Genomic DNA, 27535 nt, shown 5'->3' with positions numbered 1-27535 from the left:
GCACTGGCCACGGGGGTCCCCCGTCCCTGTCCTGGCCGTGCCAGGCCGCGGCGCTCCGGAGCCGCCCCCCGCCGGGGGGGTCCCCGCTCCCCCCGGATGCATGACTTCATCCTTCCGCCCGGGTTTCCTCCCCGCCGCCGCCGCCGCCGCCGCAGACCGGCTCCCGGCTCGGCGCGGCGCGGCTCGGCCCCGCCATGTCGCAGGTGCTGCCCTACGGCGAGGACAAGGTGGGCCGCTACGGCGCCGAGCCCGAGGCGGGGGAGCTGCCCTTCAGCTGCCGCCTGCAGGACACCAACGCCTTCTTCGGGGGCAACCAGGGCAAGCGGCCCCCCAAGCTGGGACAGATCGGCCGCGCCAAGAGAGGTACCGCCCGACCCCCCGCCTCTGCCCCCCGAACCCCGTCTCAGTCCCCCGGCATCCCCGTCTCAGTCCCCCGGCATCCCCGGCGCTGCCCCACGGCATCCCCGGGACCCCCGCATCTGCCCTGCGGCATCCCCGGCATCGCCGGCACTGGCTGTTCCATCCCCGGCGCTGCCCCACGGCATCCCCCGGACCCCTGAATCTGTTCTTGTACCCCCGGCTCTGCCCCACGGCATCCCCGGGACCCCCGGATCTGCCCTTCCATCCCCAGCTCTGCCCCGGGACCCCGGGATCTGCCCTGCTGCATTCCCAGCGGCGCCCCACAGCACCCTCGGGACCCTCGATTCCACCCCTGCATCCCCGGCACTGCCCCCCGCCACCGTCGGCATCGCCCCACAGCATCCCTGGGACCTCCGGCTCTGCCTTTCATCCCCAGCACTGTCCCCCGGCACCCCTGGCACTGTCCCACAGCACTCCTGGCTTTGCCCCCCAGTATCCCCAGCACTGCCTTCGGCATCCCCAGAGCCTTCAGCTCTGTCCCACATCATCCCCGGCGCTGACCCCCGGCATCCCTGGGAGCCCCAGCTCTGCGACTGGCACCCGGCGCCGCTCTGGAACCGCAGGGCCCCCCGTCCCCAGCTGTCCCCGCAGCGCTGTCCCGTGTCCCCCCCCCCGTACCCCCCTTCCCCAGCCCGGGGCTGCCCCCGGGACAACGCTGCAGCGTCCCTGGGGCTGCCCCCGGGACTATCCTCAAGCATCCCTGGGGCTGCCCCCCTGGCACATCGCGAATGCCCCTGGGACCCCCCCGGAACTGCTCCTCAGCACCCCTGGGATTGTCCCCACATCCCCTTGGGCTGCCCCTCCTCATCCATATAAACAACCCCCAGCAACAGCCCCCCCATCCCCATAAACCTTTCTCCCTCCACGTTTCTGCCTGCCGCAGAAACCCCCATCAGCAGCCGCCGGCGGTGCTGATCAACAACTCCCCCCTTCCCGAAACCCCCTCTCCCAGATTTACTGTCCCCCCAGGACTCCATGAACCTGTGTGCCCGCCCCCCCCCCCCCCCCCCCGCTTTACTGCTTGCCGCAGAGACCCCTATCAGCTGCTCCCCGGCTTCCATCAGGACCCAGATAAATGTCCCCCCTCCCCTGCACCCTGATCTGTCACCGTTGATCCTCCCTGATGCCTTGGGGGACCTCCGAGAATGGCCCCTTCCTCGCCTGCACTCCCCACCCCACCTGCTTGGGGGACCCCCATAGGCAAGCACCCCTTTTTGAGCTGCAGGGGCAAAAGGCGGGGGGAACAGAGCCCCCCCAAGCACAAATACACCCCAACCCCGAGGTGGCACAAGCCTCCTCCACCTGTCCCCCTTTGCGGTGGTGGTGGCTGGGTCTAGCAGACCCACCCCGGGGGTGATGGGGGGCCGGTTCCCCCTCAGTGGTGATGGGCGGGGGTCTGACTGCTCCCCAGTGATGCTAATGATGCGGGGTGGGGGGGAAGTCTGGCCAATCTACCCCCAGGGTGGTGATAGGAGGGCTGCTGAGCACCCCAGTAGTGATGTTGGGGGGGGCTCTGTGTGTGTCTGTCCGCCACCCCTGAGGGTGATGGTGGTGGTGGGGATCTGCCCAGCCGGTGATGTTGATGGGGGGGGGGTGTCTGTGTGGCACCCCGATAGTGATGGGGGGGCTGTCCAGCGAGTGATGCTGACGGGGGTCTGTCCAGCCCCCCATGGTGATGCTGACGAGGGGGGGGTCCGTGCAGCCCGGCGGGTGATGCTGACGGGGGAGCTTTCCGGCTCCCCCCGACACTGATGCCGATGGCGGGGGTGCGGGGGTGTGTGTGTCCTGCAGAGCGGTTGATGCTGACGGGGGTCTGGCTGCCACCCCCGCCGAGCTGGCGGCCCCCCCCCCCCGCTGGGTCATTACCCATTCCAGTCCTGTTGCTCTCATCAGCGCCTGCCGCAGAGAGGAGGGGGGGTCCTTCCTGGTCTTTCCTGCCCCCCCCCTTCCCAAACCACCCATCCAGACGCGGCCGGCTGGCTGCGGGGGTGAGGGGGAGGGATGGATGCTGCCCCAACCCAAGCCGGGTGGAAGGGGTGGGGGGCGATTCCCCCCCGCCGTCTCCATCGCACCCACCTGCGCCCCTTCTACCCAGCGTCCGGGGGGCACAGCTGGAGCCCCCCTGGGGCGGTGAGCGGGGTGAGAGCCGGGGCGGGGGGTGGGGAGCAGAGGCTGGGCGTGCGTCCCCTCGCCCACGCGCCCCCCGCCTGTCCCCGCAGTGGTGATCGAGGATGACCGGATAGACGAGGTGCTCAAGGGCATGACGGAGAAGTCGCCGCCGGGGGTGTAAGCCGGGACCCGCCGCCAGGACCCGCAGGCCGTGCCCTGCTCCCAGCCCGCCCGGCCCTGCATGCTGGCTGGACCGCCGACGAGGAGGGGGGGCCATGCCCGTGCCCTCCCCCCGGCCCGGGGGGGACTCTGCGGCCACCATCCCACCCCCCGAGCCATGCACTTTACCCCTCCACCTCCCCCGGGGAGGAGGACGCCCGCCGAGCCCCCCCACCCTGGGCAAAGACCCCCCTCCCCGGGGGGGTCCAGTCCCCCGCTCTGCGGCGTGTCCCCCCCATCCTCCTTGGCGGGGGGTCCCCGAATTCCGGGGCAGATCTGGCCCCTCGAGCGGGGGGGAGCTGCTGTCCAGAGACATTTTTTGCTCCATCGTTTTTTGCATGAGCTTGGTGGCCCGGGCGCCCGGTCCTGGGGCCGAGGGTCAGCCCCACCACTCCGGCACGCTTCTTTTTAAACAGAAACTCCTCATATTTGTATTTTTATATCCGAATCTTTGTTAAAAACGATCTGCTGACGTTGAGATGTTGAAGTAACCGCATCAGGAAAACAAACAAACAAACGGTTCATATTTTTTTCCATAAGAAAAAAAAAGACAAAAAAAGAAGAAAAAACCGAGGGGCAAAAATAAAGGGGGGGGGGGGCGAGAGAGACGGAGGGAGTGTGAGGAAAGACAAAGATGCAGGGAAGGGGAGGGGGGACCCCTGGCCTGACCCTCACCGCTGGCAGCGGGACCAGCCGGAGAGTTTGGCAGCACCGTCGGCCACCGCAGTCCCCTTCCCAGCAGCACTGGGGCCAGAGCCCTTTGGGGTGGCTGTGTGTGCCGGGAGGTCCCAGCCCTGCCCCTCGCTCGAGGGTCGCAGGGCCGGGGGGGGGAGCGGGGAGGGCAGAGGCCAGCCTGAGTCGTTGTTTTTAATTTTGTACTTTAATTTAATTTTATTTTTTAAGAAGCTTCTCGGGGGGGGTCTGATGTGCATGAGAAACTCATCATCTTTTTCAATAATCTACGAGTGGCATTTATGGAGACAACAACGCAAAAAAAAAGAAACACAATGAAAAAACACCAAACAAAAAACAAAACCAAGAAAAAAAAACACAAAAAAAAAAAGAAAAAAAAAAGATACTTGTGTCATGATGTTCTACAAATGATCCATTGTAAATTTAAATGCCATTTTTCACTGTACTGGTGAACAAAATGCAATGAATAAAATACATTCATGTACCGAGGTGAGGCCGGAGCTGCCTGCTCCTTTCCGTCCCTCCAGGTGCCAGCTTGTTTTCGGGGTGCCTGTGGGATGGGGTGGCATGGCGGGGTGGGGGGGGGCTGACCCTACAGTCCTTCACTGGTTCCTGGTGCGGGGGGGAGCCACCAGCTGACCCACTTATGCCTTTTGCCAGAAATAGCAGCCCAGCAGCTTGTGCCTCTTCAGTATGTTACTGCCATCCCTCCGAGGAGGGGTCCTCTCTGTGACCCTGGTGTCACCCATCTCGGGAGGATTTGGTGCCCGAACTGCCCCTGGGGACACCCCCAGTAGCATCCATGTACCTGCTGCAGCTGCCATGCTAGCACCCACACACCAGCACCCACAGGCAGCCAGCCCTGCCAGCACATGGTGGCATGCCTGTCACCAGCCCTGGCACATGCGTGTCACCATTCTGCTGGCCTCAGGCATGGGCAGCCACAGGCCCGGTGTGTGCGTCACACTGGGTTTGCCACCACAGCCAGGAGTGGGGCTGGAGGGGGACGGGGTAGACGTGCTGCCCTGCCTGCATGTGTGCCCAGTGCTGGAACATCCCAGCCTGGACCCCCCGCTGCCTGGCTGGGGCTGGGGGAGTGACAAGGACACGGTGCCCTTGTGCACCCCCATGGACAAGGAGGCTGGTCTGGGGGTCCTGTGGCAGGATGGGGGCAGTGGGCTCCCCCCCACTCTACCCCCTGCATCCAGTGCTAGCACCCCACATCTTGCCCCCAGCCCAGCTGCCTGCTGCCTGTGCCTCGGGGAAGGCGGGGAGGGGGACAGGGAGCCACTCCCCACAAGATGGATGGGTGGAATTAAACCCGATTTGGTTTCATCACCAGCTGCAAAGCCTGGAGCCCTGGCTGCTCTCCAGCTGGGCAAGGGAAGGGCTGGTGTGGGGTGCACAGCATCTCCTGCTCCCCAGATCACCCCACTGCCCCACCAGGAAGAAGCCAAGCCCCCCTCACTTTTCTCCCATTACTGACATCACTGGGCAGCTTGCGGGGGGACGCACTGGCTCCTCATCCCCCACCCACAAGGGTGGAGTAGCTTAAGGCTTTATTGGGGGGGGGAGGCTGGGGAAGCCCCCCCAAGTCACAGCTGGATGGCAAGGAGATAGTCCTCGTTGTCCGGGGAGGCAGGGGGTGGCGGTGGATCGGGGGGTGGGGGGGACTGGTGCAGCCGGCACCCCAGGGCCAGGTCAGGGGCGTCCAGGGGTTGCCCCTTGCGCATGACGTAGAGGAAATAGTGGAAGGCACCGGCGTCCCCGCAGGCAGCATGGCGCAGGGACCAGCCGAAGGCCTCCTGGGCGTAGTGGGGCTTGCGGAAGTGGGGCTGAGCAAAGGTGATGGAGATGAAGCAGCCCCCTGGGCGCAGCACCCGGCTCACCTGCAGCAGGAGAAGCCCCAGGACAGGGTGGGGACACAGTGAGGTTCACCCTTCCAGCAGGGATGGCTCCATCCACAGGGACCCCCATCACCATCTGCCAAAGATCCCCCCCAGCTTCTCCCCTTGGACCCCCAAATCACCTGTCCTACCTTGCTCCCCCCTAGTTTTGACATGTCCCCAGACCACCCACAGCCTGGGTACAACGGGGAATGGGGGTCCCCATGCACCACCTCTCCCTGCACCCCAAAACCCCACACCCCATCCACAGCAGACAGCACAGAGACCCAAGCCTAGAACATGGAAAAGCTTCACCCTCCTGGGCACAGGGCCCCCCTAGAGCAGTGTGGGACCCCCATCCCACCGACCCCTCCCCAGGGTACCAAGTGCCACCCCCCTGCCAACACCCAGCATCCCAGGTGGGGGCGGGGGACATTGGATGGGAAAGGACTCGACCCTTTTAATCACCATTTTCTCCCTGCTGGAACTAAGCCCCTGCTAACAGGATGGAAAAGAACATCAATTTTCTTGCCTGGCTTTATCCAATGTCAAAAGGCTTTTACGGCCAGCGCTGGCGTGCTCAGCATGCAAAGGCAGCGCCTGGGGCAGATGGGCAGCCCCCAGCCGGCCCCCCCGCCCCACTAGCACCCTGCCCCAGGCAGGGACACCCCCAGATCCCCCACCCCCAGCAAGGGCAGAGAGCCACTGCGGCAGGGGAGAGGGCTGGTGTCCAAGGGGGAGTTTCCTGGGTTCTGGTTTAATCCTTCTGGGAAGCTGCACAGCTCAGTGCTGGTTAAGGCCAGGGGTGGAGAGGGGGATCAGGCAGCCTGTGTGTCCCACCCTGCTGCGGTGGGGGCTTTTGAACCAAACCTCAGTGTTTTGGCCAGGAAAAAAGGAAAGCAGGTCCCTGCATCCCTGCCCCAAGCACCCAGCTCATCATCCCTCCTGTGAAGTGCCGGATGCATCTGTCCTGGAAAGACCCCACAGCTTCCCAGTTGATGGGCATGGGGGAGGTCCCTGGGGCTGGGGGCAGGCAGGGATCTCCTGCTGGCGCTGAGAGAGAGGCATCCTGCATACCCACATCCCATCCCTCCTTAATAGAGCACTAAGGGCCGTTGCTTAGAGACGGGCACAGGAAACCTTCCCATTTGCCGGCCAGCACGGGGAGGGGCGGGGGGCAAGGGTGGCTGCTCCCCACTCTGGCACTGACTCATCGCCCCCGGCTCATCCCCAGGCAGGCAGGGTGGATTTTTGGGTCCTTACGTCCCCCCAAGGGGAGAGCAGGACAGAGGCTGTGAAAACCCTGTTTCCTCCCCTGTGAGAAGGGGTTTGGGGTGAGAAGGGGGGTGCCAGCCAATGCCGGACCCACACAGAGGGACTGACAAAGCAGCAAGTGGGTGGGAACACCCCACAAATCTCCCTGGGGACCGGCCATGGGCAGAGGCCTGTGCTCAGCGATACTGGGGGAGGGCAGGGATTGAGCGGGGGATTAAAAAGGGAAAAAAAAAAAGGGGGGAAAAAAAGACCTAAATCCTTGCCATTTGGCCAAATGACAAGGACAGGCAGCAGTGCTGGCAGGGCAGGGTGGTGAGGAGAGCCCTGCTGCCCACAGTGCCTGGCATCCCACTCCCTCCCAGGCTCAGGGGGGTAAGAAAGGATTGGGGGGGAGCATTAGCCACAAGCACCCTCCCAGCACCCTGTGCCCACACCCAAGGGTTCCCCTGGGCACAGCAATTAATTATCCTCGGAGTTATTCCCCCGGGGGCAGGGGAGGCTGCCAGGACCTGCACCACCTCAGTGCCTGGGCAGGTTCAATCCAGTCCCTGCCTCCACCGCCAATTAATTGGGCCAGAGGCATCCCCTGTCCCTGTGGCAACGCCAGGGCCCTGCCAATGCTGATGGGGGTTGCCATGGCAACCCCAGACCAGCGATGGGGACCCCAGCTAATGGGATTGAAGCTAGGGGTGGCGGGGCAAGGGCCTGTCACAGCCCTGTGGTCGTCACCTTGCCTTAGGCAGGCAGAGCCACCTCACTGTGTCCCCTCCAGGTCCGCTCTGGGCACCCTCAGGTGCCCCTACAGCCACTCATGCCAGGATGGGGCCTATTTTTACTGCCACCCCTTCAGATTTAGAGTGCAAATAAAGAGGGGGCTCAGCCAGTCTCCCAGCAGGACCTAGGGATGTGTCCTGCTCCATCCACCTCCCTGGGGAGGCGATGGGGTGGAAAAAGGAGGGTCTCCCACCCCCAAGGGTGCTGGGAGCCCCCTGGGTGCCCCTTCGCAGGGTAGCAGGGAGGGTGGCACTGGCCTGGGGGGAAAAGGCACCAGCTGGGGCATCCTCAGAGAAGCAGGGTGACAAGGGGACACTCTGCATCTCACCCACTCCAAATGGGGATGGGGTCCACCCTCTGCCCCCCCAAAAGCCAGCTCCCCGTGCCCCGTACCTCCGCCAGCACCCGGTGCATTGCAGCAGTCGCCTGTGGCGAGACATCCCACGGGTCAGTCTCCTCCACCATGAGGACGTCAAGGGTGCCCTTCTCCAGCACCACGTCAAAGGCGGCATCGGGGAAGGCAAGGGCGCGGATGTCCATGACGGCCCAGCGCAGGCCAGGGCAGTGGGCGTAGCGGGTGCGCATGGCCGCGATGCAGGCGGGGGAGAAGTCGATGCTGGTGACGTCGGTGTAGCCCAGCTCATACAGGTCATGGCTCAGGGCACTGTTGCCGCAGCCTGTGCGGGACACCGCTCAGCTGGGGCTCGGGGTACCCGCGGGGGGGCTGTCTGCACCCCAACCCCGCTCCCTTGGGCCCAGGGAAGGGTGTGATGAGAGGAAGCAGGTCATCGCCTTGCCACTAATTAGGGAGTGCTGGGCTAGTTCTTAATTACTCCCTTCCCGTAAGGTGGGTGTGCTGGGAGCCCTACAGGACCGCGGGAGCAGGCAGAGGCGAGCAGCCCCTGCACATCGGATCCCCTCACCCCGCGGCAGAGTGCAGGAGCGGCCCTGAGGGTGCTGGTGGCGGCAAAGAAGCAGGACGGGCACCCCAGTGTCCCGTCTCCCCCCCCCGTGGCGGGGCTGTGGGGCAGGAGCCGGCCGTGCCCCCCAAGAGCCTGCGGCGGGGCCAGTGGCAAATCAGGGCAGCACGGAGCGTCCGGGACGGACAGACAAATGGACAGCTGTCGGCGGGGGGGGCAGCACCCTGCCCGGCCAGCCCTAGCAGGACACGACCCCCCGGTGCGGAGAACGCGGGGGAGGCCCTTCCCTCCCCCCGCTCCCCGGGGTAGCGGCTCGGCCGTTCCCGGGGGGTCCCGGGGGCGTGAGGGGGGGCTGATTTGAGAACTATTAAGCGCAGCTGGCGGCGGCTGATCCGCTAACAGGATCGGTGATTACACCCGCCTAATCCCGCCCGCCCAGCCGGGGGAGGGGGGGGCGGACCTGCCGGGCCGGCGGTGGGTCAGCCCGCAGGTGGGATTACCGGGCGGTTGTACCGGCCCCGCCGCCCGCATCCCCGGCAGTGGGGCCGACCCGCCGGGTGGGTGCTGTCCCCCCGGTACCGGCCCGGTAAAGCACCGCCCCCTCGCGGTCGGCACCACCGCATCCACCGGCGGGACCCTAAGCCCCGCCCGCCCTCCACCAGGAGCACCGGGCACGTACCGAGGACAAGGATACGGTCACCGGGGCGCAGCTCGGCCTCCAGCTGCGGGAGGAAGCGGGAGAGCCCCCCCAGCCACTCCCGGGGCTCGGCGCCATCCTGCCGATACAGCGCGTCCCAGAAGCGGCGCTGCCGGTAGCGGCGGTTGGCCGCGGGGGCGCGCCGCCGCTCCATACCGGGCGGGGCGGGGGGGAGCACGGGGCGCCACGTGCTGCTCGCGCCCCCACGTGCGGCTTCCGGTCTCGCCGGTCGCACCTTCTATAAACGTTCCGGTCGGAAACACGGAACGGGAGCGGAACGGAGCGGGATGGCTATGGCGGCGGGGCGGGGGGCGGCGGCGGCGGCGCTGCGGCGGGCCTGGCGGGAGCGGCGGGCGGCGCTGCTGGAGCCGAGCTACACCCCGCTGGTGGCCGCCTGCCTCTGCCTGGCCGAGGGCGGCGTCAACCTCTGGGTTATCCGCAGGGTCCCCTGTGAGTGCTGGGGTCCGGCCCGGCGTGGGAAGGCCCTGCCCGGGGTGGGGGGGTGTCCACCGGGCTGTGACAGCCCGCCGCCGGGGTGTGCAGCGCCGGGGTGTAGGTGCTCTCCATGCAGCAGCGGGGGGTGTGTGTGGGGGTGTGTGATCCAGCTGGCGGGGTGACAGGGCTGTCCCCGGGCCGTGTGGGTGACAGCATCCCCCGGCAGGGCGGGGGGGCAGGGTGGGCTGTGGGGCCGTGGGGAGCCGGAGCCTCGGCTGACGGCGGGGAGGGGGGGCGGCTCTGGAGGTGGGGGAACCCCCCCGCAGTGACGCCCCCCCGGCCATCCCCGCAGACACCGAGATCGACTGGAAGGCCTACATGGAGGAGGTGGAGGGGTTTGCTAACGGGACCCTCGACTACACCCAGCTGAAGGGCGACACCGGGCCGCTGGTGTGAGTGACAGGGATAGCCGAGCTCCGGGGGGCTCCTGGGGGGTCCCAGAGGGGCAGCAGGGCCTGGCCTCTCACCTCTGTCTCTCCACAGCTACCCCGCCGGCTTTGTCTACATCTTCCTGGGCCTGTACTACGCCACAGGCCGTGGCACAGACATCCGCCTGGCGCAGTACCTTTTCGCCGGCCTCTACCTCCTCAACCTCCTCCTCGTCTTCCGCATCTACTGCCGAACCAATAAGGTAGCCTGGAGCCAGGGAGCCTCGCTGGCCGCCTCGGGGCCTCTCCTGCTTTTCTGAGTCTTCACCAGGGTGAAACAGGCTGGGCAGGAGGCCAGGGTTGGGGCCTGAGATTTGTAGGGGCTTGGCAGCAGTGGGGGTCCAGGATGGGCTGCTGATTGCCCTTGTGTCTCTCTGTCCCCTGCAAGGTCCCCCCATATGTTTTCTTCTTCATGTGTTGCGCCTCCTACCGCATCCACTCCATCTTTGTCCTGCGGCTCTTTAATGACCCCGTCGCCATGGCCATCCTTTTCCTTGCCATCAACCTGTTCCTGGAGGAGCACTGGTCCTGGGGCTGCCTCCTCTTCAGGTGAGGATCTGGGGGCAGGGCAGGGGTTGCCCTCCATGGCGTGGGGCGTGTGTGAGTGAGCCTGGCCCCAGGGAGGAGGCTGTGCTCAGCCCAGCGGCTGCCTGGGCACCCATGTGGGGGTCTGCAATGGTAACATGGCTTCGCGCTCAGCCTGGCTGTGTCTGTGAAGATGAACATCCTCCTCTTTGCTCCTGGACTTCTCTTCCTCCTGCTCCAACGGTTCGGTCTCATGGGCTGTATCCCCAAGCTCTGCATCTGTGCCCTGCTGCAGGTGGGTCCTTGCTCGTATCCACTACAGGGGCAGGCTGGTCAGCCCCATCGGCAGGGTGTAGTGGGCTGCCCTGCCTGCATTGCAGCATCCTGCCTGGCTGTCCTGGGGGATGGAGACCTGTGGGTGCATATACAATGGCACCAGCATCTGAGTTAGCCCCACACAGCCCCACAAGCTGGAGGCCAATAAATAACCTCATTCACGGAGCTCCCATTATTGGCTGGCTGTCCCTGTCACCCCATGTGGCACTAGAGATCTCGGGAGGCAGCAAGGGAGGTGGAGCGCTGGCTTAGAGCTGCTGCGAGGGTGCTGGTGTGTCTCTGACAGGTGATTCTGGGGCTACCCTTCCTGTTGGTGAACCCCGTGGGGTACTTGATCCGCTCCTTTGACCTGGGCCGTCAGTTCCAGTTCAAATGGACGGTGAACTGGCGCTTCCTCCCAGAAGAAGTTTTCCAGAATCGGGCTTTCCATGCCATGCTGCTCCTGGCTCACCTGGCTGGCCTGGGGATCTTTGCAGTGCACCGGTGGCACAGGTGAGACCTGGGATTCCCCATGGGTGCTGGTCCCTGTCAGCAGATCCCCATCAGCCCCTGTGGTGCAGGATATGGGTCTGCAACCTCCCTGTCCCCACATTGCTGCAGTTGTGTGCTTACAGGCAGGAGTTGGGGGGAGCTACTGTTTTGGGGAGTGCTCTGCCCAGGCATAGTGGCTCACAGGGGAAGGTTAGGGTGGGGGAGGCTTTCAGCAGCTGAGATCGATGTTTGTTCTTCCTCCTCAGGTCCAAAGAGGGCATCCTGGCTCTGCTGAAGGATCCTGCTGAAAGGAAACACCCCTCCCCTCCCTTGACCATCAACAATATCCTTTGACAGGGTGGGCAGCAAGGTCGGGGTGAGAAGGCAGGGCAGGGCAGACTTTGGGATTGGCTTTTGCAGGCTCCCAGACCTGCTGCACTGTCAGGACCAGCATGTCTCAGGGGAAGGAGCTGTGCTGTATGGCTGGGGAGCTGCTGCAGGATCGCACCTGCAGCCACCCATGTTTGTCCCCTTAACACCAGTGCACAGATCATCTTTGTCCTCTTCTCCTCCAACTTCCTGGGCATCTGCTGCAGCCGCTCCCTGCACTACCAGTTCTACGTCTGGTATTTCCACACGCTGCCCTATTTACTCTGGTGCACCCCTACCGCCAAGCTTGCCCACATGCCCAAGTGCGTGCTGCCAGGGAGCAGGACAACCCATCTGCTGGGGGGGGTCTGAGAGCAAGGTGGGTCAGTGTGTGTGTCCCCATGCTGACCCCCAGCTTTCTCCCCTGCAGGGTGCTACTGCTGGGCGTGATTGAGCTCTGCTGGAACACCTACCCCTCCACAGTCTGCAGCTCCCTTTCTCTCCATATCTGCCATGGACTCGTCCTGCTCCAGCTCTGGTACGGCACGGCCCCCCCGTCAGCGCTGCACCCCCTGACATCAAGCAGGAGGCCTGCAGCCATCTCCAAGAAAGCCCAGTGAGAGTGTGGCTGGCTGGACGATGGAAATTGGCCTCTGGGACTGCCCCTGCTGCCTGCTCTCTTCCCGCACAGCTCACAGGCTGCCCCCAGCCGTCCCAGCAGGGCCGCAAGCCTTGGAACTGTACAAAGGGGGCAGCATGAGGACCCCCAATAGGCAGGACTTCCCCAATAAAGGGGGCTTTGTATGCCCTTTACTGGCCGCAGCATCCTCACGCCATGACAGTGGTGGGATGGCCATGACTCGGCCTGCCCCACCTGCAGGGAGGCAAAGCAGCCACTGGGGCTGTGGGAGCTCCTTTCCCAGCCCTGGGAGAGTGCTGCCTTGGGCAGGGGAGCAGCCTCTGGGGTGAGGTTAAGACAGAGGATCTACAAAACTGCTTTGCCTCAAGGTTTGAATTGCCTTGATACAGCCCAGGGATCCTGCTAGCGTGGCTCTTCCTTCTCCCCTGTCTGCTCCCTCCCACGGGAGAGGGCTGGGAAAGGGGTGACCCCCCCAGGGTTCTGGTAAGCCCCACCCTGGCCTGAACGGGGCTGATGACTCCATGCCCATAACAGACACCTCCACAGGCAGTGCAGAGCCAGGCATCTTTATTGGCCCCTCTGGTGACTGTCAGACATTGTTGGGGTTGTAGCACAGCATGTTCAGCTTGATGTTCTCATCCCAGTGACGCAGCAGCAGGAACAAGTGCCTGGCCGCCCCTTTGAGACGGCCCACATCTACCCCCTCGGGCAGCTGCTGTGCCTGCAGCCATGCGTCCGCCTTGGCTGCCACCAGCTCCCACTCCTCGAAGAAGCCAGCGCAGCGATGTTCCAGCCAGGCCAAGGCCACCGCTGTGGCCCAGCTGGCACTCTCCAGGTCCTCTGGCCCTGCATCCTGCCAGCTCACACCAGCCTCAGAGGGGGCGGCTGAGTGGGGGCCAGTGTCGGACTCTGAGCCGTGCCCACTGTCTGCTTGTGCCCACACGGCTGTGCTGGGCACCTCTGAGCAAGTGCTGCGAGATAGGGGTGAGCTGGGCTGTGGGGCTGCGGGGGGCTCCTTGCCCTCCTCATGGCAGGGCCTGGCCTCAGGGCTGCTCCTGGCCCCCGGGGATGTGAGGCTGAGGCTGGCTCGGTGGGAGGCGTAGGGGGAGGCCCGGCACAGGCGGTCCAGGGAGATCTGCACCACTTCGGAGAAGATCTCGGTGAGCTGGAATGGGCCCCGTGCTTGCTGCAGCTGCACCTGCAATGAGCGGGCAGGCAACTGGGTGGAGCCAGGCAGGGGCGAAGACCGACTGTGGCCCCCCGCACTCAGATGTGGGGGCTGCAGGAGTGTCTGGGGCATAGGGACTGTCCCATGCCCCACTTTCCCTCAAAGCCAGGAAAGGCCCCCAGGTCCATTCATGGATGCAGCAGGGCTAAGCAGGCACCCACTGGGTTTGCATACTCAGCTGGGTGCCACTGCAGGGCATCACCTGGGCAGCTCAGCTGCCACCCAGCAGCAGAGGTGCCTCCTTGCCCCCCTGCCCTGGGTGGGATGGGGACATGGTCCTTACCAGTGGGAGGTAGTCATGGCTGGCGTGGTTGCTGGAGTGCTCGCCTTCTGGGCTGAGGCACTGTGGGCGCAGCGCCAGGCTGGGCCCCCGGCGCCTGCTCAGGCTAAACCTGTGGGGCAAACAGACAAAGTAATGGGAGGTGGGGACAGGAGGGCAATTCCTGAAGGGCAGCTGGACCCCAGCCTGCTGCAGGGAAAGGCCTAGAGCACCAGCCCCCCGTCCGTGTTATGCTGCAGGAGCTTGCAGGGGACCTTAGACCTGCAGCACCAAAGAAGTGACACTGTCCTCTTCTCCCTGCAACATGTCATTTTTGAGGCCTGCGCTCCTCACCTGGAGCCAGCGATGTTCTCTGTGGATTTCTGAGAGCCCATGGAAGTGGTGGAGGGGCTGGTTGGAGGCCCTGCAAGGAGTGGGGAGAGCTGCATGTGGGGGGGCCTTGATGCAATCAGAGGGGGGTCCCATGCCCCAGCACCTCTGAGGGCAGTTCAGCCCACTTGCCTGTGCAGCAAGGGCAGGTGTGGGCACAGCAGATGCTCTAGCTCTCAGCTGCCAGCAACAGGGTGCTGGGGGCACCCCCTGTCCCCCACCATCCTGCCCTTGGACCCCTCCACCCTGAACGCACCATTCAAGCAGTTCTGCTTTTCCCAGCCATAGGTAGGGGAGGAGATGCTGGCCGGAGAGCCGGGGGTCTCATCTCGTTCTGCAAAAGAGCAAAGTCCTGAGGGCTCACAGGGCTCCCAGGACCCTCACAGCCCAGAGCTGCTCCCAGGGGCTGCTATGCTGCCCCTGCATCCTCCCCCAGTGTGGGGCAGAGATCGATTCCTCTTCCCAAGCATCCGCAGCATTCCAGCCAGGACCAGCCCCCTGCAGCTGTGAGCTGAGCGGACCCTGGTCTCAGGCAGGTGCCTGGGGAGTATAAGCCAGTATAAGGGCCCAGATCGGTACCTGCAGTGATAGGGGTCTCATCCTGCCCTTCAGCATCCCGCTGCTGGCCCAGACCTGCTGAGGATCTCCTGTGGTGCCAGCTCCCTGCTGCAGCAGCTCGTGGCTGGCTGGCCGAGCCAGCTGCAAGGGACGGTGCCACCTCAGCCCTCTGCCCCCTTCCTGCCCCTTCCCCAGCACACCAGCCCCCCCTCCCGCTGTACCTGTGCCCCACACCTCAGGGGCTGCGGGCAGGGCTGCCTGCATAGCACTGTCCATGGGCACTGGGCAGGTGTAGAGAGAAGGCACATTGCAGGCTTTGCTGGTTTGCACAGCTTTCAAGCGAAACCGGCGGGTGAAACCTGCCCAGAGCAAGGCAGTTAGAGATGGGGGGATGCTGGGTCTGCATGGGGCGGGGGGGGATGGACGGGGACACACACCCCGTCACCCACCCTGCTCCAGCTCAGCTTCCCGCTGTGCCGCATTCTCATTGTCCCGGATGACGGAATGTGCTGCCAAACAGTGCAGTGGCTTGTCCCAAGCCTTGCCCACTGGCCGCGGGGGTTCCACCCTGCCTGGCCCCTCCCGGGGCTGCAGCAGTGACTCCAGTGAGAGTGTCACTTCCCAGGACACTGGCTTGCCAGCTTGCAGTGCATGGATCACCACCTGGCAGCGCAGGGGCAAGCTGGCATCACCCGTGCTGGGCTCCCCTAGCTCGGGTGTTGGTGAGGCACTGAAGAGGTAGGAGGGCTCCACCAACATGTCCCAGTCCAGGTGGGTGGGCGACAGGAGGTTATCTGGATGACAGCAACACGTGGGCTCAGCAAGGCAGGGGCACCCAGCTCCATCCCCACCGCCCCCATCCCCTGGAGCCAGTACACACTTGACTCCACCATGCTGGGCTGCAGCTGCTGTGCCCGGGATCCCAGCTCATCCAGCCGGCCCTCCAGGGACCGATTCCTCTTCTGTGACACCTTCTCCAGGGCCTGGCACAGGCGGTGGGTGTCCAGCTCCCCATGAGGCGAGGAAAAGCTGCGGCCAGCCAGGGCGGCTTGTGCCAGCACTTTCTTCTGCCGCACCAGCTCCTCTGTGCTCAGGGCCACCGTCACCTGCGGAGGGGGGAGGCTGTTGGCAGGCCTGGCAAAGGCACTGGCCCAGAGCCCAGACTGCGCCAAGCTGTGATGGGGCACATGCGGGCCCGGCCGGCTGTTGGCTGGAGCTTCTGGCTGACGCCCAGCCCTGCTGCTCTGTAGGCTGGCACCCAGCAGCCTCCCAGGGTGGCAAGTGATGCTCGCCAGGCTCCTCATACACGTGGGAAGGACCAATGGCTCCGAGACAGGAGTTTGCAAACATCACTGGAGGCTGACTCAGGCTGATGCTGTGGCAGGAGGAGTTGGCAGGGATTTTTTGTGTGTGCAGCACAGGGGTTTAGCTCAGTCGCTCAGGCAGAGTGATGTCCCCACACTGAGATGCTTCACCTAAAAGCTATGGCAGAGTAGTGGTGCCCATGCCACCTCTTGGCCATGCAGCAGGGAGCCCCAGGAGGATTGTTTATACTGCAGGGAAATCACTTACGCTTGACATTTCAGCAGCAAAGGCCACCAGCTGTGCTGTTGTGCGGCAGGAGCCCATTGCCTAACCAGTGCCATGGGGAAGGAGCATGTCCCAGAGGTAGGTGACAGCTGGCCTCACCCAAGCTTGGGGCCATCATCACCAGGGGAGCTGCTTCTCCCCATCCCAGTAACCCGGCTGGGTTTTTAACCCAGGTATGAAGCCATGGGGATGTGGCCCATTGCTTGAAGCGTTGGGCGTGGTTGGCAAAGGGCTGAAGGAGCTGTGCAGGTCAGCCAGCCCAGCCCCTCCTCTCCAGCTTGGCAGGTTGGTTCCTTGATGCTGGCCCAGCTAGCTTCACTTACTTTCTGTAGCATCAACAAGCATCTGAGATGGCTAGTGGGTTTGTTAGTCACCCAGCTGACTATTGGCCCAGGCAGCTGGGGGACCAGCTTCTTGGTCCCCAATTGGATCATTCCAGTAGGACAAAACCACCTGAGGAGCCTCTTTGCAGCACCCACAGCTGATCCTTCCTTAAAATCCAGGCTACAAAGCTCTGGTTTCCAGTCTGGCAGCCACATGTCCAAGCACAATGGGGCTGCCAGACCTCAGCTAAGCTAGGAACAGCCCCCATGTGCGTGAGCCCTTGCACACTGTTGGCATACTTACCTTGGTGCCAGCCGGGGCAGAGGGCAGCGGGGCAGATTTGGTGGAAGACTCACAGAGGGACAGGCTCTTCTGGCCCTGCTGGGAGACTGCATCGGCGCCAGGGGCCGAAGAGCCGCCCTCAGGGGCCACGTCGTGGGAGCCAGTGGACTCACTGCTGGTGGAGCTGTGGGAGAGCAGTCCCTGGCTGCGGTCGGTGCTGACAGAGCAGTGTGTCAGGATGTACTGCTCCTGGATGTAGGAGGGCTGGTAAATCCGCTTCCAGATGTCTCCCCCCGAAATGGCATCTGCACCTGCCCGATGAGTGCACACCCCATCAGCCCATGGCTCCAATGCCTGAATCCCACCCTGGCCCCAACCCCACTCACTCTGCTCTGACACCTCCGTGCCCCTGGTGGAGAGCTCCAGGGAGGCGTCCCCGGATCCTGGGGTGCTCTGGGGCGGCTGGCAGCTCTCCCTGGGACTGGGCACCTCCTCCTGGGAGGGGAAGGCAGAGCCCCGGAAGCCCCGGTGAGCCCCTTCCCTGCCCTGGTGAAGAGAGAGCACCGCCATCAGCCCCCTGGCACAGGGAGAAGCTGGCAGCACAGGGAATGTGCTGGCCTCCCCATGCCAGGGTGGTGCTTGTCATACTGGTGGGTGCCTGTCGCGGAAGCGGGCGATGCTGTAGAGGACGCAGTAGCTGACGAGGCGGTCGCCGGGGTAGAGGGCTGGGAGCTCGGTGGGTGAAAGCAAAGCCTCCATGCTGTCAGGGACGTACCAGTCGATGGTGATGTCGCTGATGGCCGGCTCAATCGCCTTCTTCAGGGACTTGATTAGCTGGAGTGGGGAGAGGAGCCAGTGTCAGACACCATGGTGGCCTCCATGCCCTCCATCCCTGCCCAGGCATTACCTTGGGCTGCAGCCTCTCAGCTGGGCTTAGGAACTCGGCACAGCCCCGGCTGACCTTGGCCATGCCCTTCAGCAGCCGCCGGCACACCCGTGGGCCCATACCAAAGCTGAAGCACCTACAGGAGAGAGGCAGGCAATGAAAAGCCATGGCCAGGCTGTTGCCAGGGGCTGGGCAGCTTGACGGCAAGCCCTGCAGCAGAGATGGGCAGGGGTGTTTGATAGCCAGAGATGCTGCCCTGGCTCCGCGCTAGGTTGGGGCACCCTGGGGGAAGCCAAGCCAGTGGTGTTGGGGGATGTGATGGGTGAAGGACACCCTTGGGGCTGGTGGGGGCAAGGTTTGGGGCTGCAGAAGGAGGAGAAATTGGTGGGAACATCCCAGGGGGACATGGAGAACACCATGAACCTGCTGTGGTGCTGGTGCCATACCTGACGGTGCTGGCCTGCCTGCGCACCAGCCGGAGGATCCTGCCCACGTTGCCTGCCACCGCGTTGGTGAAGAGAAAGAGCTGGCGGGGGTAGCCGTGGTGGAGGGGCTGCGCCAGTGCCCAGCCCAGGGCTGCCAGCAGGTTGATGCTGCCTGCATCTGCCTGCAGCCCAGTGAGATGCTCGCAGGCACGCCGCACTGTCTCCTGCCAGCACAGAGAGCTGGCCTCGTGGTAGTTCCCCAGCTCGCCAGCCCTGACCCCACACCAGGGAGCTGGTAGGGGGGAGGGAGAGGGGCTGGTGGGGTGCTTTGCCCGGCAACACTCACGTTGCTGCAGAGGCGGCTGGACGGGAAGAGCGGTTTGACATCGGTGCCAAAGCCGGCAATGTTGAGCAGCGTCCCTGACGGGAGGCTCTTCAGGGCCACCACCAAAGCCTCCTGGGGCAACAGCAGGGACCGGAGATGACTGCTAAGGACCAGTAACCTGCGGAGCATCCCTGGCCCTGTGGCGCCCCATGGCCATGTCTCACCTTGACCTTGTCAAGGTCGGGGCTGCTCATGGTGCTGCTGCAGTCGACGAGGAAGAGGATCTCACGGGTGACACTCTGCAGGTCCCCAGGGTTGCCCTCTGCCGCTGGGCAGAAGTTCAGCATCAGCACAGGGTTCAGGAAGATGTCTTTGTGGAAACGCTTCTGCACAAAAACCACCTGCGAACCAGGTGGGACGGGGGCTTTCTCGCACCCCCCCCCGGGTCTTCCTTGCTCCCCTCCCACCACTTCCTCTGCCCTGCCAGGCTGGTGGCAGCCATGCCCTGTCACCTGTCTCTCGCCACTGCCATCCTTCCTGGCAATCCGCATGTAATCCCGGCGGCTCCGGATGTGGGCCTCGTACTCGGGGTATGTCATGGTGCCATCCTCCATCACCAGGTGGGGGTGGTGGGGCTCTGGGGGACACAGGTGGTATTCAGAGCTGCCCCATGCCACAGGGGAATTGGGAATGCTCTGGATGCTTTTTGGGTCTTCCCCAAACCCGCCAAGGACACTGTCCCTCTCACCGCAGGGGTAGAGGATGATCTCCAGGTCCCTGTCGTAGCGGTGGGGCTCGGCCAGGGTGACGCAGGTGGTGGTGGCAGAGCTGGCCCAGGGGTCGGCATCGGCTCGCAGGGCATGGGACGGGCTCTCCAGCCCTGCAGGGGGGAGGAGGTGGTGGGGTAGCCCCTTGTGCCCCCCACCTGCTGGGCTCTGTGCCTGTGCCAGCATCAGCACCACAGTGGTGGCTGCTCCATGCCAGCTTTAATGGGATTAACTGGGCCGGTGGCCAGGAGTGCGTGCCCACTACCCCACATCGCTTCCTCACCCATCCTCTCCCCCATCCATCGCATCTCCCCAGAAAAGGAAGCTGCTGACCCAGAGCTGCCCAAAGCCATATGTGGGGTGACTTTGGGGGTCCCAGTCCCCAGCTCCAGGGGTGGAATGGGGAAAGGCTTCTTCATGGGTAGGGAGTGCAAGAAGCTTCCTGGGAAGGGGGCTTGTGCCCCCCTAAAAGCACAGAGGGACCAGGGGTACACCATTCCGGGGGTTGTCACCCATATTTTGGGAGGTTTTACCCAACCAACCAACACCACCCAAGCTAGCCCCTTACCTGCCAGCAAGCAGGGGCCCTTTACCAGCAGCTCAAAGGCAAACTCGTAAGGGAAGGGGTTGCAGGGTTGTCCCCGAAAGACATCCATACTCTCCGCAGGCACTGTCGGGGATGGTTGGCTCCGGGCACCTGGCCCCCCAAAACAGCTGGTGGGGCTGCAAGGGGAGAGGCAGTGATGGCTCCTGCCCCCCTCCCTGGTCACCCAGCATCAGCATCCCCCCCCAGGATGGTGGAGACTGAGGAAGCCATGAAAATCACCATAGGGCCAACCTGTCGTCACACAAGCTTGCCGGCTCACTCTCGGGGACAGCAGGGACGCGGGGCATGAGAACGGGGGGGAGGAGGAGGCGCAGGGCCCCATCTGGCCCCGTGGGCAGCTCCTGTGCCGTGCTCAGGTTGATGGCCAAGCTCTCTGCTGGACACAGTGTGCCCGTAACGATGATGAAGGTGGAGTGCTCTGCATCTTCATCCAGGACAAGATGGCCTGGGAAGGGGAGGGATGCAGGGGAGTCAGAAAGGTTGAGGAAAGGAGGTGTTAATTGCACTAATTACTCTCAAAGGGGACAACAGAGGCCATGCAAAGGGTAAAGACTCAGGAGAGGTAGATGGAGGGGAAAGGGGACGGGGCTGCCCTGGCACAGGGAGCAGCAGCAGTCCTCATGGAAAAGCAGCAGTGAGGATGAGGAGCCCTCCCTGGGCTCTGAGTCTCCCGGATAGGAGGACCCAACAGGATCACCCATGCCATGGCACTTACCACTGGCACAGCGACGCGGCTGGCCAGGGCTGGGGCCGCACTGGAGGCAGCAGTCCTGCGCCCGGTGCCGGTTCTGGACCTGGAATGTCACCCGCCGGCTGCCCGCCACTGCCTCAAAGCCAGCCACCACCTCTGACTCCTCCAGTGGGTAGATGAAGATGCCTGTGGGCAGGAGAGAGCCCCGAGGCAGATCCCACCATGGACACTACTGCAGTGCTGGCCAGCCCATGGCAGCATCACTAAGAGCAGGGTGATTTAAATGCACGAGAGCGGGACAACATGCAGGGAAGACCCAGAGCATTGCTAGCTCAGAGGAGGGCAGGGAGGATGAAATCCCCCTCTTCCTCAGCACTGGGAATGTTTTTGCCTGGCCTCACTGTTCTCTTGCCCGCAGGTGGTGCCCCCACCACTGCTGACCTCTGCCTTTGCTTACCAAACTGAGCAAGGTTTGGGGGCCAGGACACAGGTGGGCTGAAGACAGGATGCTTTCCAGCATGGGTGTTTTTAGGGGACCATGCAGGCAGCCAGGGTCCCTGCCAGCCCTGATAGCTCCCCCTTACCTTCCACGGGCTCCTTGTGGGGGTTGGTGTACATGAGGTGAGCGGTGATGCTCAAGGAGTACCCGTTGGCACAAGCCATCACCCTGGAGCTCTTCAGGGGCAGAGCCTCCCAGGAGGAGAGGGCATACAGGCCCGGCATGGTCCCTCAGCAGCAGCTGTGAGCAGAGGGGAGGCAGGTGCTGGGTGCTCAGGGATGGGGTCTGCTGGGAAGAGTTTCGTGCACACAAGCTGCTTCTGTCTGCCCAGCCCGCAAGGAGTGTGCTAGGCCCCCAGCCCTCCCCATCCCAGGGATGCTGCTCTGCAGCATCCACAAAACACATGGACCTGGACCCAAGTCTCTGCTCAGACCCCAGCTCACCTGAAAACCAGGTCTGAAGTCACAAAAGCCCACCCCATGGGTAAATAAACCTGGCTGCTGGGCAGCAAGATGACTTCTTGCGGGCAGCAGCAGTTATCCGCAAGCCTTGAGTCCTGGCAGATAAGCAGTGACTCCTAGACACAATGGATAACATCCAGCCACACGCAGCCCATCTCTTGGCCACTCCACAGCAGCTCAGTGGCTCCAGAGCCTCCCCAGACCATCTCCCTCGCTGGCTGGGAGAGGAGCATCTGCTGCTCCCATCTCCATCCACCCACAGAGGTTACCAGGGTAATTTGTTTACAGAAAAAAATAAAAAAAGGAAAGAAAGAAGGGCAAGAAGCCCACAGTGTAACTAGGACAAAACAGCGAGCAGTGTTTGCTGGGGGTTTAATAATTAACAACAAGGTCAGTGCTGCACTGAAGAGCAGCACAGAGGGGAAGGCACTGCAGAGAGGAGCCTGGCTTGGGGGACAATGCTCTCTGTCTCTGGGCGTGTGACACTCTGCCCAGAGAGGGATGTGTGCGGCATCCCACCCTTCGGCAGTGGTCATGGGAAGAGAGGTGGCTGGGGATGCCTTCCAGCCAGGGCACCAACCCACTACACACCTCTCTTCCTCTTGGGAAAACCACTCAGGAGCAGCATCCCAAACAATTTCCCAGAGCCAAGGCATCTCTCTAACATTGCCTTACCCCATGCCATTGCACGTTTGCATAAAATATTCAGGTCAGCCTTAACCCTGCCTCTTTGTGGATAGTGTGCATGGGTCCTGCTCCAGGCATGGGCCTGCCCCTCCACACTGTACCCCCTGCCTGCACCAAGCACCTGCTACCCAGTGGCAGCAAGGTCCCCATGTCAGGCCATGTGCTGGCGCTTCAGCATGCAACGTGCCTGGGGCAAGGACAAGGCCAGGTACAGGTGAACCATCTGGTCCCCCCACTCCAGTGGCCTTCGTCCCAGGAACAGATCATATAAGCGTCAGTAACAGGAGGCTCGGGGTGCCCTCAGCACACAGTCACAGAGTGCCTCTCCCAGAGCATCCTTGAAAGTGGCACAGTGCTACTTCCTCAGAGGCAGCATCAAGACTGAGCCCATGGCTGGCACAAGGTAGGGAGACCCTGAGAAGCGCAGGAGTGATTCAAGTGCAGCAATGTGGCTGCATCCCAGGAAAATAAGTCCATTACACTGGAGCGGAGCTGTTTATCTGCTCATTTGGCATCACAGGGTTATGTTGGCAGGTCTTGGCCACCCAGCCACCCCCTGCCATCTCCAGTCCTTCACCCTATGTGCAGGATGCTGCATGCCCTGCTGAGCCCCCCAGATTGCTACCCCAGCACACAAGGTGGTACAGGGGCAATGCACAGCCCAGTTTTCCTCCATGCCAGCTGTGCCACCACCGGGAATATCATCAGCTGGGTCCTGCTCTGACCACAGCACCCAGCCGAGCTCTGGGGACCAGGACTCCCCCAGCCCACCCGCATCAAACAATTAAAGATGGATTTCACCCCAAAGCCCTTCCATTTGTTCCCAGGGAACCCAGCTTAATGCTCAGCAACGCGCCTGCTATTTGCCATGCCGCCCATTGGCCAGAGCACCACTGGCTTGTTTACCAGGGACTTACCAGAGGAGCTGTCCCGGCTGCTTTTTATCACGTCTCTTTACATTTACCCTCGCAGAATAAACAGGGCCCATCTGGCCCTGCCACGCTTTGTGCTGGCTGCTCTAAGCCCCGTGGTAATGAATAAAACCAGACTGATGGTCCTCGCCGCTGGCCTCTTTCTTCTCTTTCCCTGGGGCAGCAAACTGTCCCCAGGTACCACTGTGGTGTCACCAACAGGTCCCCAGCCCCCTCCCCATTCCCAGCATGGTCACCAGTGCCTTCACAGCCCCCTTCTCTTTCTCCCTTCCCACCTACTGCCCACAGGAGCAGGTTTAACCAGCAGCATCCCTGGTATGGAAGGGGCCACAGCAGGAGCGGGGCTGGAGGCGGTTTGCTGTGCTGGCAGCAGAAAGCCCTCGGCTAAGGCAAGGAGGAGCTAACTCCTCTAGGTCAGAAAAAGTTAACATTTTTCTTCTTGCCCATGGGCAGGTTGAGTTTGTCCAATGAGGCAGCTGCCGCAAGCCAGGCACTGGAGCCCAGCAGACCCTCCTTAGTTGCCTGCGAAGTTGTGAGAGTTTCAGCTGCTGCAGCGACAGCCACCTGTGCTGGGGTGCGGTATGGTCCCAGGGAAGGGGGAGGCCAGCCCCAGCACAGGCAGAGCCAGCAGAAATTTCCACTGGTGACAGAGGCAGAAGCCAGTAGAAGAGAAGGATGGAAGGAAAGGAGCCCAAGCCTCTGAGGCAGTGCCCAGAGCAAGGCATTGCTGCCCCTCCTGCTCACCTGCATTACCTCCTGCTTCCCTCACCTCCCCTCCTTGCAGGACACCCCCACATTGCCCTGCTGGGATGGGGCACAAGGGCAGGAGAGCAGGATCCATCCCTACTCCTGGAGCAGGGAGGAGGCCACAGAGGCAGAAGGTTATGGTGCTGCTGCCCAGTGCCCACAGGGCATGCCACTTTACAGAGAGCCCAAAGAAGAGGAGCGGAAGGGAAAGGGATTTCCCCAGTGGCTACAGGCAAAGTGGATGGGGTGAAGGTCTGACTGCATGCATGAATGCACACACCCTGGCACACACACTGCATCCAGAACCACCACATCCAGGACCTGTGCTGCTGCTCTTGCCTTCCCAGAGCTGCTAAAACCCCTGCAAAACCCCAGCCTCGGGCCAGGAAACGGGACTGACTTGCCCTCAATGTACCCTAACACAGGGAACACCCTAAAAAAATGCCCCAGCCCCCCAGATCCCCCTCAACATAGGCATATCCTGGCAGGGCAGCCCTGCAAAAGGGTCCCGCTACTCCTCTGGCCATGGGACATTTGTGCCATGCACCAGCGACCAGTTGCTGATACCACGGGGCATGTTCCCATTTTAAAGCCAACCCTGTCAGGTCCACGCCAGATGGTGATTTCAGCACTTTTGTGGCCCTGCTGCCTCATCTCCCACCTCTTGCCCTTCCTGCAATCCAGGGCTACCCCAAAAGTGGGTGTGCAACCCTGGGGCACCCAGGAATCGCAAGATACTCACAGTGTCCTGGGCCACCGTGGTCCTAGACTCCCTCCAGCCCCGGCTCTTACCTGGAGGTGAAGGAAGATGACAAAGGGACTGCAGGCTCAACTCAGCACCCACTGGGCCCCTGCCCTCCACAGAGCCCTCTGCCCTGGGGGTGGGTTTCCCTGCCCCTCCAGCTCAGATGGCTGCAGTACCCAGGGGGGATGAGTGGTCCTTCCCCGCCTCTCCCTGCTGCAGGCTCCCTCTCTGGCACTGGCTCCTTCACCGCCCTCGCTTCATCCCTCTCTCCCTGTGCCAGCAGCAGAGCTGTTCCAAGCCCAGCCTCATTAAAGAGACACACTCCCTGGTACTGCCGCCCCGGGGAGGGCTGGGAGATGTTCTCATGGGTGGTGCTGGGGGTATCAGGGGACAGCCACCACCCCCAAAGGGTGACAGGCACTGGCCAAGAACAGGGCCCACCACTGTGGACTGTTCTGCATGCACAGCATGGAGATGTCCAGCCAAACTCTGGTGCTGGTGAGACCCCAGGCTGATGCTGCGGCACCCACAAACATGGGGTTTGGCAGCCCAGGACACACAGCTACCCCCTGTGCCCCCCCCCCCCCCAAAAAACCAAACAACCAACCAAAATAGGGCAAAATGCAATCTCCCATCAGCCAGGTGAACTCTCCAGTACAAATACCGTGGGCCACAGGTGCCACAACCAGCTTCGCTAGGAAAGGTCTCAACTGCCCTGAGACTGCTGCAAGAGAATCAGGCACAGGCGGATGCGGAGCACCCACTCCAAACCCAGACACCCTGGGGTCCCACTGGGACCGTCCCTGTCAGCCTCCACATGCTGCAGTGAAATTCTATCCCCAAAGAGCAGGGAAGAAGGTGAATTTGGGAAGAGCCCAGCCTTTGGGTGATGAGGGTGACAAGCCCCCATGGGGAGGGTGCAGACAGTCAGGAAATCCCGGCAAAGGCAGAACACATCCGCTGGCAGGGAGATCTTGCTGGTGAGCCCAGCCCAGGGTGCACTGGGAATCCCTCAGCCACCACTGCCAGTCCCACACTCCCAAGCAGGACTGGAGAAAACCATCAGATTCAGAGATCATCCCTGCTCTGCCTTGTGCAGGCAGCTCCCTCACTGTGCTATAGATAAGAGTCATGGCAGCACAGCCCTTTTATAGAGCACGGCAGAGGGGAGCTCCCACCCTCCCATGCACCACAAAACCCACCTTAGCAGCCACACTGAACCTGGAGCCAGCTCAGCCACACAGGCAGCCCAGCACACAGACCAGGGCAGAAAGAGCAGGCAGCGCCGGCAGCAGTAGTGGTCCCTGGTCCTCTGCAGGTGATTTCGGAGCAGCACTGGAACAAGGAGGCCTGGCAGAGCAGCATCTCCCCCATTGGATCGCACCTCTAAGCTGACCATCGCACCGCTACAGATTTGGCTCCTTGGCACAGGTTTCACAGTTGACAGCAGGAGCAAAGGAGGAAAATCTTGGCAGAAGATGCCCTTTGCTGCACATGGTAGCACAGGACACACTCCGTCCCCCAACCCCTTACCCTGCTCTTCAGCTAACACAATTATCTGGCAGAGAGACACTCTGCATGTCCCTGGGGTGCCTGGAAGAGCATGCTGAGCCATTCCCTTTCTCCATGCAAGATGCCCCACAGTGCGCTGCTTCTCCTCCTTGCGCTGCTTGGGTAGAGGGGAGAGCTAAAACATGCAGCTGCTGTCCTTCCCCATCGCTTGTGGCCACAGGAGGAGGCTAACCCTATATGTTATCCCTCCTACATGACGGATGCCAGCTCTGCGAGCTGCTGGAGGCACAGCATGCACCACAGCACACCCACCCAGCCTGCAGCGCACAAGGGCTCCCGCTCCCATCATCACAGTGAGCACTGCGGCTGCTCCAGCCCCAGGGAAAAAAAACACAAGCTTTGATTTTTCTCTGAGATACTGTTTCTAGGCCAAGATGAGAAGTGTCCAAATGCGAGCGCTGGGTCAGTGCCACAAGCCAGGTTGACGGGGCTCAGCCAGCCCACAACATCAGACGCTCTCTGTGGCCCTGGTGTTACGGTAGGCAAATAACCACAGCATGCACAGTGCCTGGGACGCAGCCGAGCCTCCCGGAGCCCACCAGTAACACACAGCAGTCCAGGTGAGACGCAGATGGGCTCCATCCCGCTCCATACAGCGCTCACACCAGCGTCCGACAACAGGCGTGCATGTCTCTACTCTGCACCATCACATCTGCGCTACAGCAGCTTGTCACAGCCAAAAATAAACCCACAGAGAACTCGGCATTTCTTTTTGGCAGAGCACTGAGCTAACACGCACATTAAACCCTGCAAACACAGGCCCAGCTCAGCCCAATGGCTCCATTAAGGGCCTTTGCAACCCAACAACCCTAACCAGAAGACACTATACCACCCAAGGGACCAGCAACAATCTAGGTATTTATCCCAAAATCACTAGTACCTTGTCCTGGGTTTATAAAGCTGAATTATCATCCAGAGACAGGGCTAGCTGGAGGGAGCACGGGGCATAAAGCTCTCACAGATGCTTTCAGCTCCTAAGTCACTGATAAGCCCTGCAAACTGAGTGCTGCAGGAGGAAATAACCCAAAGCCCGAGGAGATACTGGCCAGTGCCAGGCTGGAAGCAACTGCGCTTGATGCACCTGTTCTCAAACCCAGTTGAGAGCTGCACAGGCAAAGGCTCTGCCCATAGGGAGAGGGGCAGGGGCGTCCTGTTCAGCTGTCCGTTGCTCATTAATGAGCACAAATTAAAGGAGATCCTGAGGACGGGTAGCTATGGAGGAGGGGGGGAACACCTGGTCAAAATTAGGTGCATCTCAGTTTAACCTGTGCAATACTGTCCTGCCCAGCTGCAGGGAGTTACA

The 27535-nt window shown here is 62.5% G+C and overlaps 4 protein-coding genes across 6 annotated transcripts; 2 read left to right on the top strand and 2 right to left on the bottom strand.

Annotated features, from left to right (window-relative positions):
- Nucleotides 1-102: 102 nt before the first annotated feature.
- On the top strand, nt 103-3929 carry CAMK2N2 (calcium/calmodulin dependent protein kinase II inhibitor 2). The gene is made up of 2 exons (XM_075099151.1): nt 103-363; nt 2640-3929. Exons 1-2 carry the CDS (start codon nt 195-197, stop codon nt 2708-2710), a joined length of 240 nt encoding a protein of 79 aa, XP_074955252.1. The 5' UTR covers nt 103-194; the 3' UTR covers nt 2711-3929.
- On the bottom strand, nt 3836-9284 carry EEF1AKMT4 (EEF1A lysine methyltransferase 4). Its single transcript, XM_075099150.1, has 3 exons — nt 8976-9284; nt 7770-8053; nt 3836-5330 (listed from the first exon to the last, which is right to left on the bottom strand). The coding sequence occupies exons 1-3, from the start codon at nt 9145-9147 to the stop codon at nt 5037-5039; spliced, it is 750 nt and encodes a 249-aa protein (XP_074955251.1). The 5' UTR covers nt 9148-9284; the 3' UTR covers nt 3836-5036.
- ALG3 (ALG3 alpha-1,3- mannosyltransferase) lies at nt 8613-12435 on the top strand. 2 transcript variants are annotated; one of them, XM_075099149.1, is made up of 9 exons: nt 8613-8786; nt 9781-9880; nt 9972-10119; nt 10305-10465; nt 10616-10736; nt 11064-11269; nt 11515-11592; nt 11797-11940; nt 12048-12435. In XM_075099149.1, exons 2-9 carry the CDS (start codon nt 9807-9809, stop codon nt 12235-12237), a joined length of 1122 nt encoding a protein of 373 aa, XP_074955250.1. In that variant the 5' UTR covers nt 8613-8786; nt 9781-9806; the 3' UTR covers nt 12238-12435. The 2 variants fall into 2 exon arrangements, with proteins under 2 accessions (XP_074955250.1, XP_074955249.1); XM_075099148.1 differs by lacking the exon at nt 8613-8786 and adding an exon at nt 9079-9443.
- Nucleotides 12436-12796: 361 nt separating this feature from the next.
- VWA5B2 (von Willebrand factor A domain containing 5B2) lies at nt 12797-25207 on the bottom strand. Of its 2 annotated transcripts, none has more exons than XM_075099145.1 (22): nt 24708-25207; nt 21174-21328; nt 20614-20775; nt 20118-20343; nt 19860-20014; nt 19273-19404; nt 19037-19161; nt 18749-18925; nt 18546-18656; nt 18221-18423; nt 17796-17910; nt 17537-17722; nt 17275-17434; nt 16910-17199; nt 15573-15798; nt 15142-15486; nt 14914-15051; nt 14714-14833; nt 14391-14468; nt 14099-14168; nt 13769-13877; nt 12797-13455 (listed from the first exon to the last, which is right to left on the bottom strand). In XM_075099145.1, the coding sequence occupies exons 2-22, from the start codon at nt 21310-21312 to the stop codon at nt 12847-12849; spliced, it is 3876 nt and encodes a 1291-aa protein (XP_074955246.1). In that variant the 5' UTR covers nt 21313-21328; nt 24708-25207; the 3' UTR covers nt 12797-12846. The 2 variants fall into 2 exon arrangements, with proteins under 2 accessions (XP_074955246.1, XP_074955247.1); XM_075099146.1 differs by having other exon boundaries at nt 20130-20343.
- Between the last annotated feature and the right edge of the window lie 2328 nt (nt 25208-27535).

The sequence above is a fragment of the Phalacrocorax aristotelis genome, chromosome 7, assembly GCF_949628215.1.
Source record: "Phalacrocorax aristotelis chromosome 7, bGulAri2.1, whole genome shotgun sequence".
NCBI lineage: Eukaryota > Metazoa > Chordata > Aves > Suliformes > Phalacrocoracidae > Phalacrocorax > Phalacrocorax aristotelis.
This window is presented reverse-complemented; position numbering and strand designations above follow the sequence as displayed.

Excerpts from the sequence above, each read along its gene's own strand:
- CAMK2N2 (XM_075099151.1), top strand. The coding sequence starts at position 195 with ATGTCGCAGGTGCTGCCCTACGGCGAGGACAAGGTGGGCCGCTACGGC. Across the intron at positions 364-2,639 it reads GATCGGCCGCGCCAAGAGAG|TGGTGATCGAGGATGACCGG; the intron begins GTACCGCCCGAC and ends CTGTCCCCGCAG.
- EEF1AKMT4 (XM_075099150.1), bottom strand. The coding sequence starts at position 9,147 with ATGGAGCGGCGGCGCGCCCCCGCGGCCAACCGCCGCTACCGGCAGCGC. Across the intron at positions 8,054-8,975 it reads TGACCGTATCCTTGTCCTCG|GCTGCGGCAACAGTGCCCTG; the intron begins GTACGTGCCCGG and ends TGTCCCGCACAG. Across the intron at positions 5,331-7,769 it reads TGCACCGGGTGCTGGCGGAG|GTGAGCCGGGTGCTGCGCCC; the intron begins GTACGGGGCACG and ends CTCCTGCTGCAG.
- ALG3 (XM_075099148.1), top strand. The coding sequence starts at position 9,281 with ATGGCTATGGCGGCGGGGCGGGGGGCGGCGGCGGCGGCGCTGCGGCGG. Across the intron at positions 10,120-10,304 it reads TCTACTGCCGAACCAATAAG|GTCCCCCCATATGTTTTCTT; the intron begins GTAGCCTGGAGC and ends GTCCCCTGCAAG. Across the intron at positions 11,270-11,514 it reads GCAGTGCACCGGTGGCACAG|GTCCAAAGAGGGCATCCTGG; the intron begins GTGAGACCTGGG and ends CTTCCTCCTCAG.
- VWA5B2 (XM_075099145.1), bottom strand. The coding sequence starts at position 21,312 with ATGCCGGGCCTGTATGCCCTCTCCTCCTGGGAGGCTCTGCCCCTGAAG. Across the intron at positions 15,487-15,572 it reads GCCCAGCATGGTGGAGTCAA|ATAACCTCCTGTCGCCCACC; the intron begins GTGTGTACTGGC and ends GCTGTCATCCAG. Across the intron at positions 14,169-14,390 it reads AAAGCAGAACTGCTTGAATG|GGCCTCCAACCAGCCCCTCC; the intron begins GTGCGTTCAGGG and ends CACTCCTTGCAG.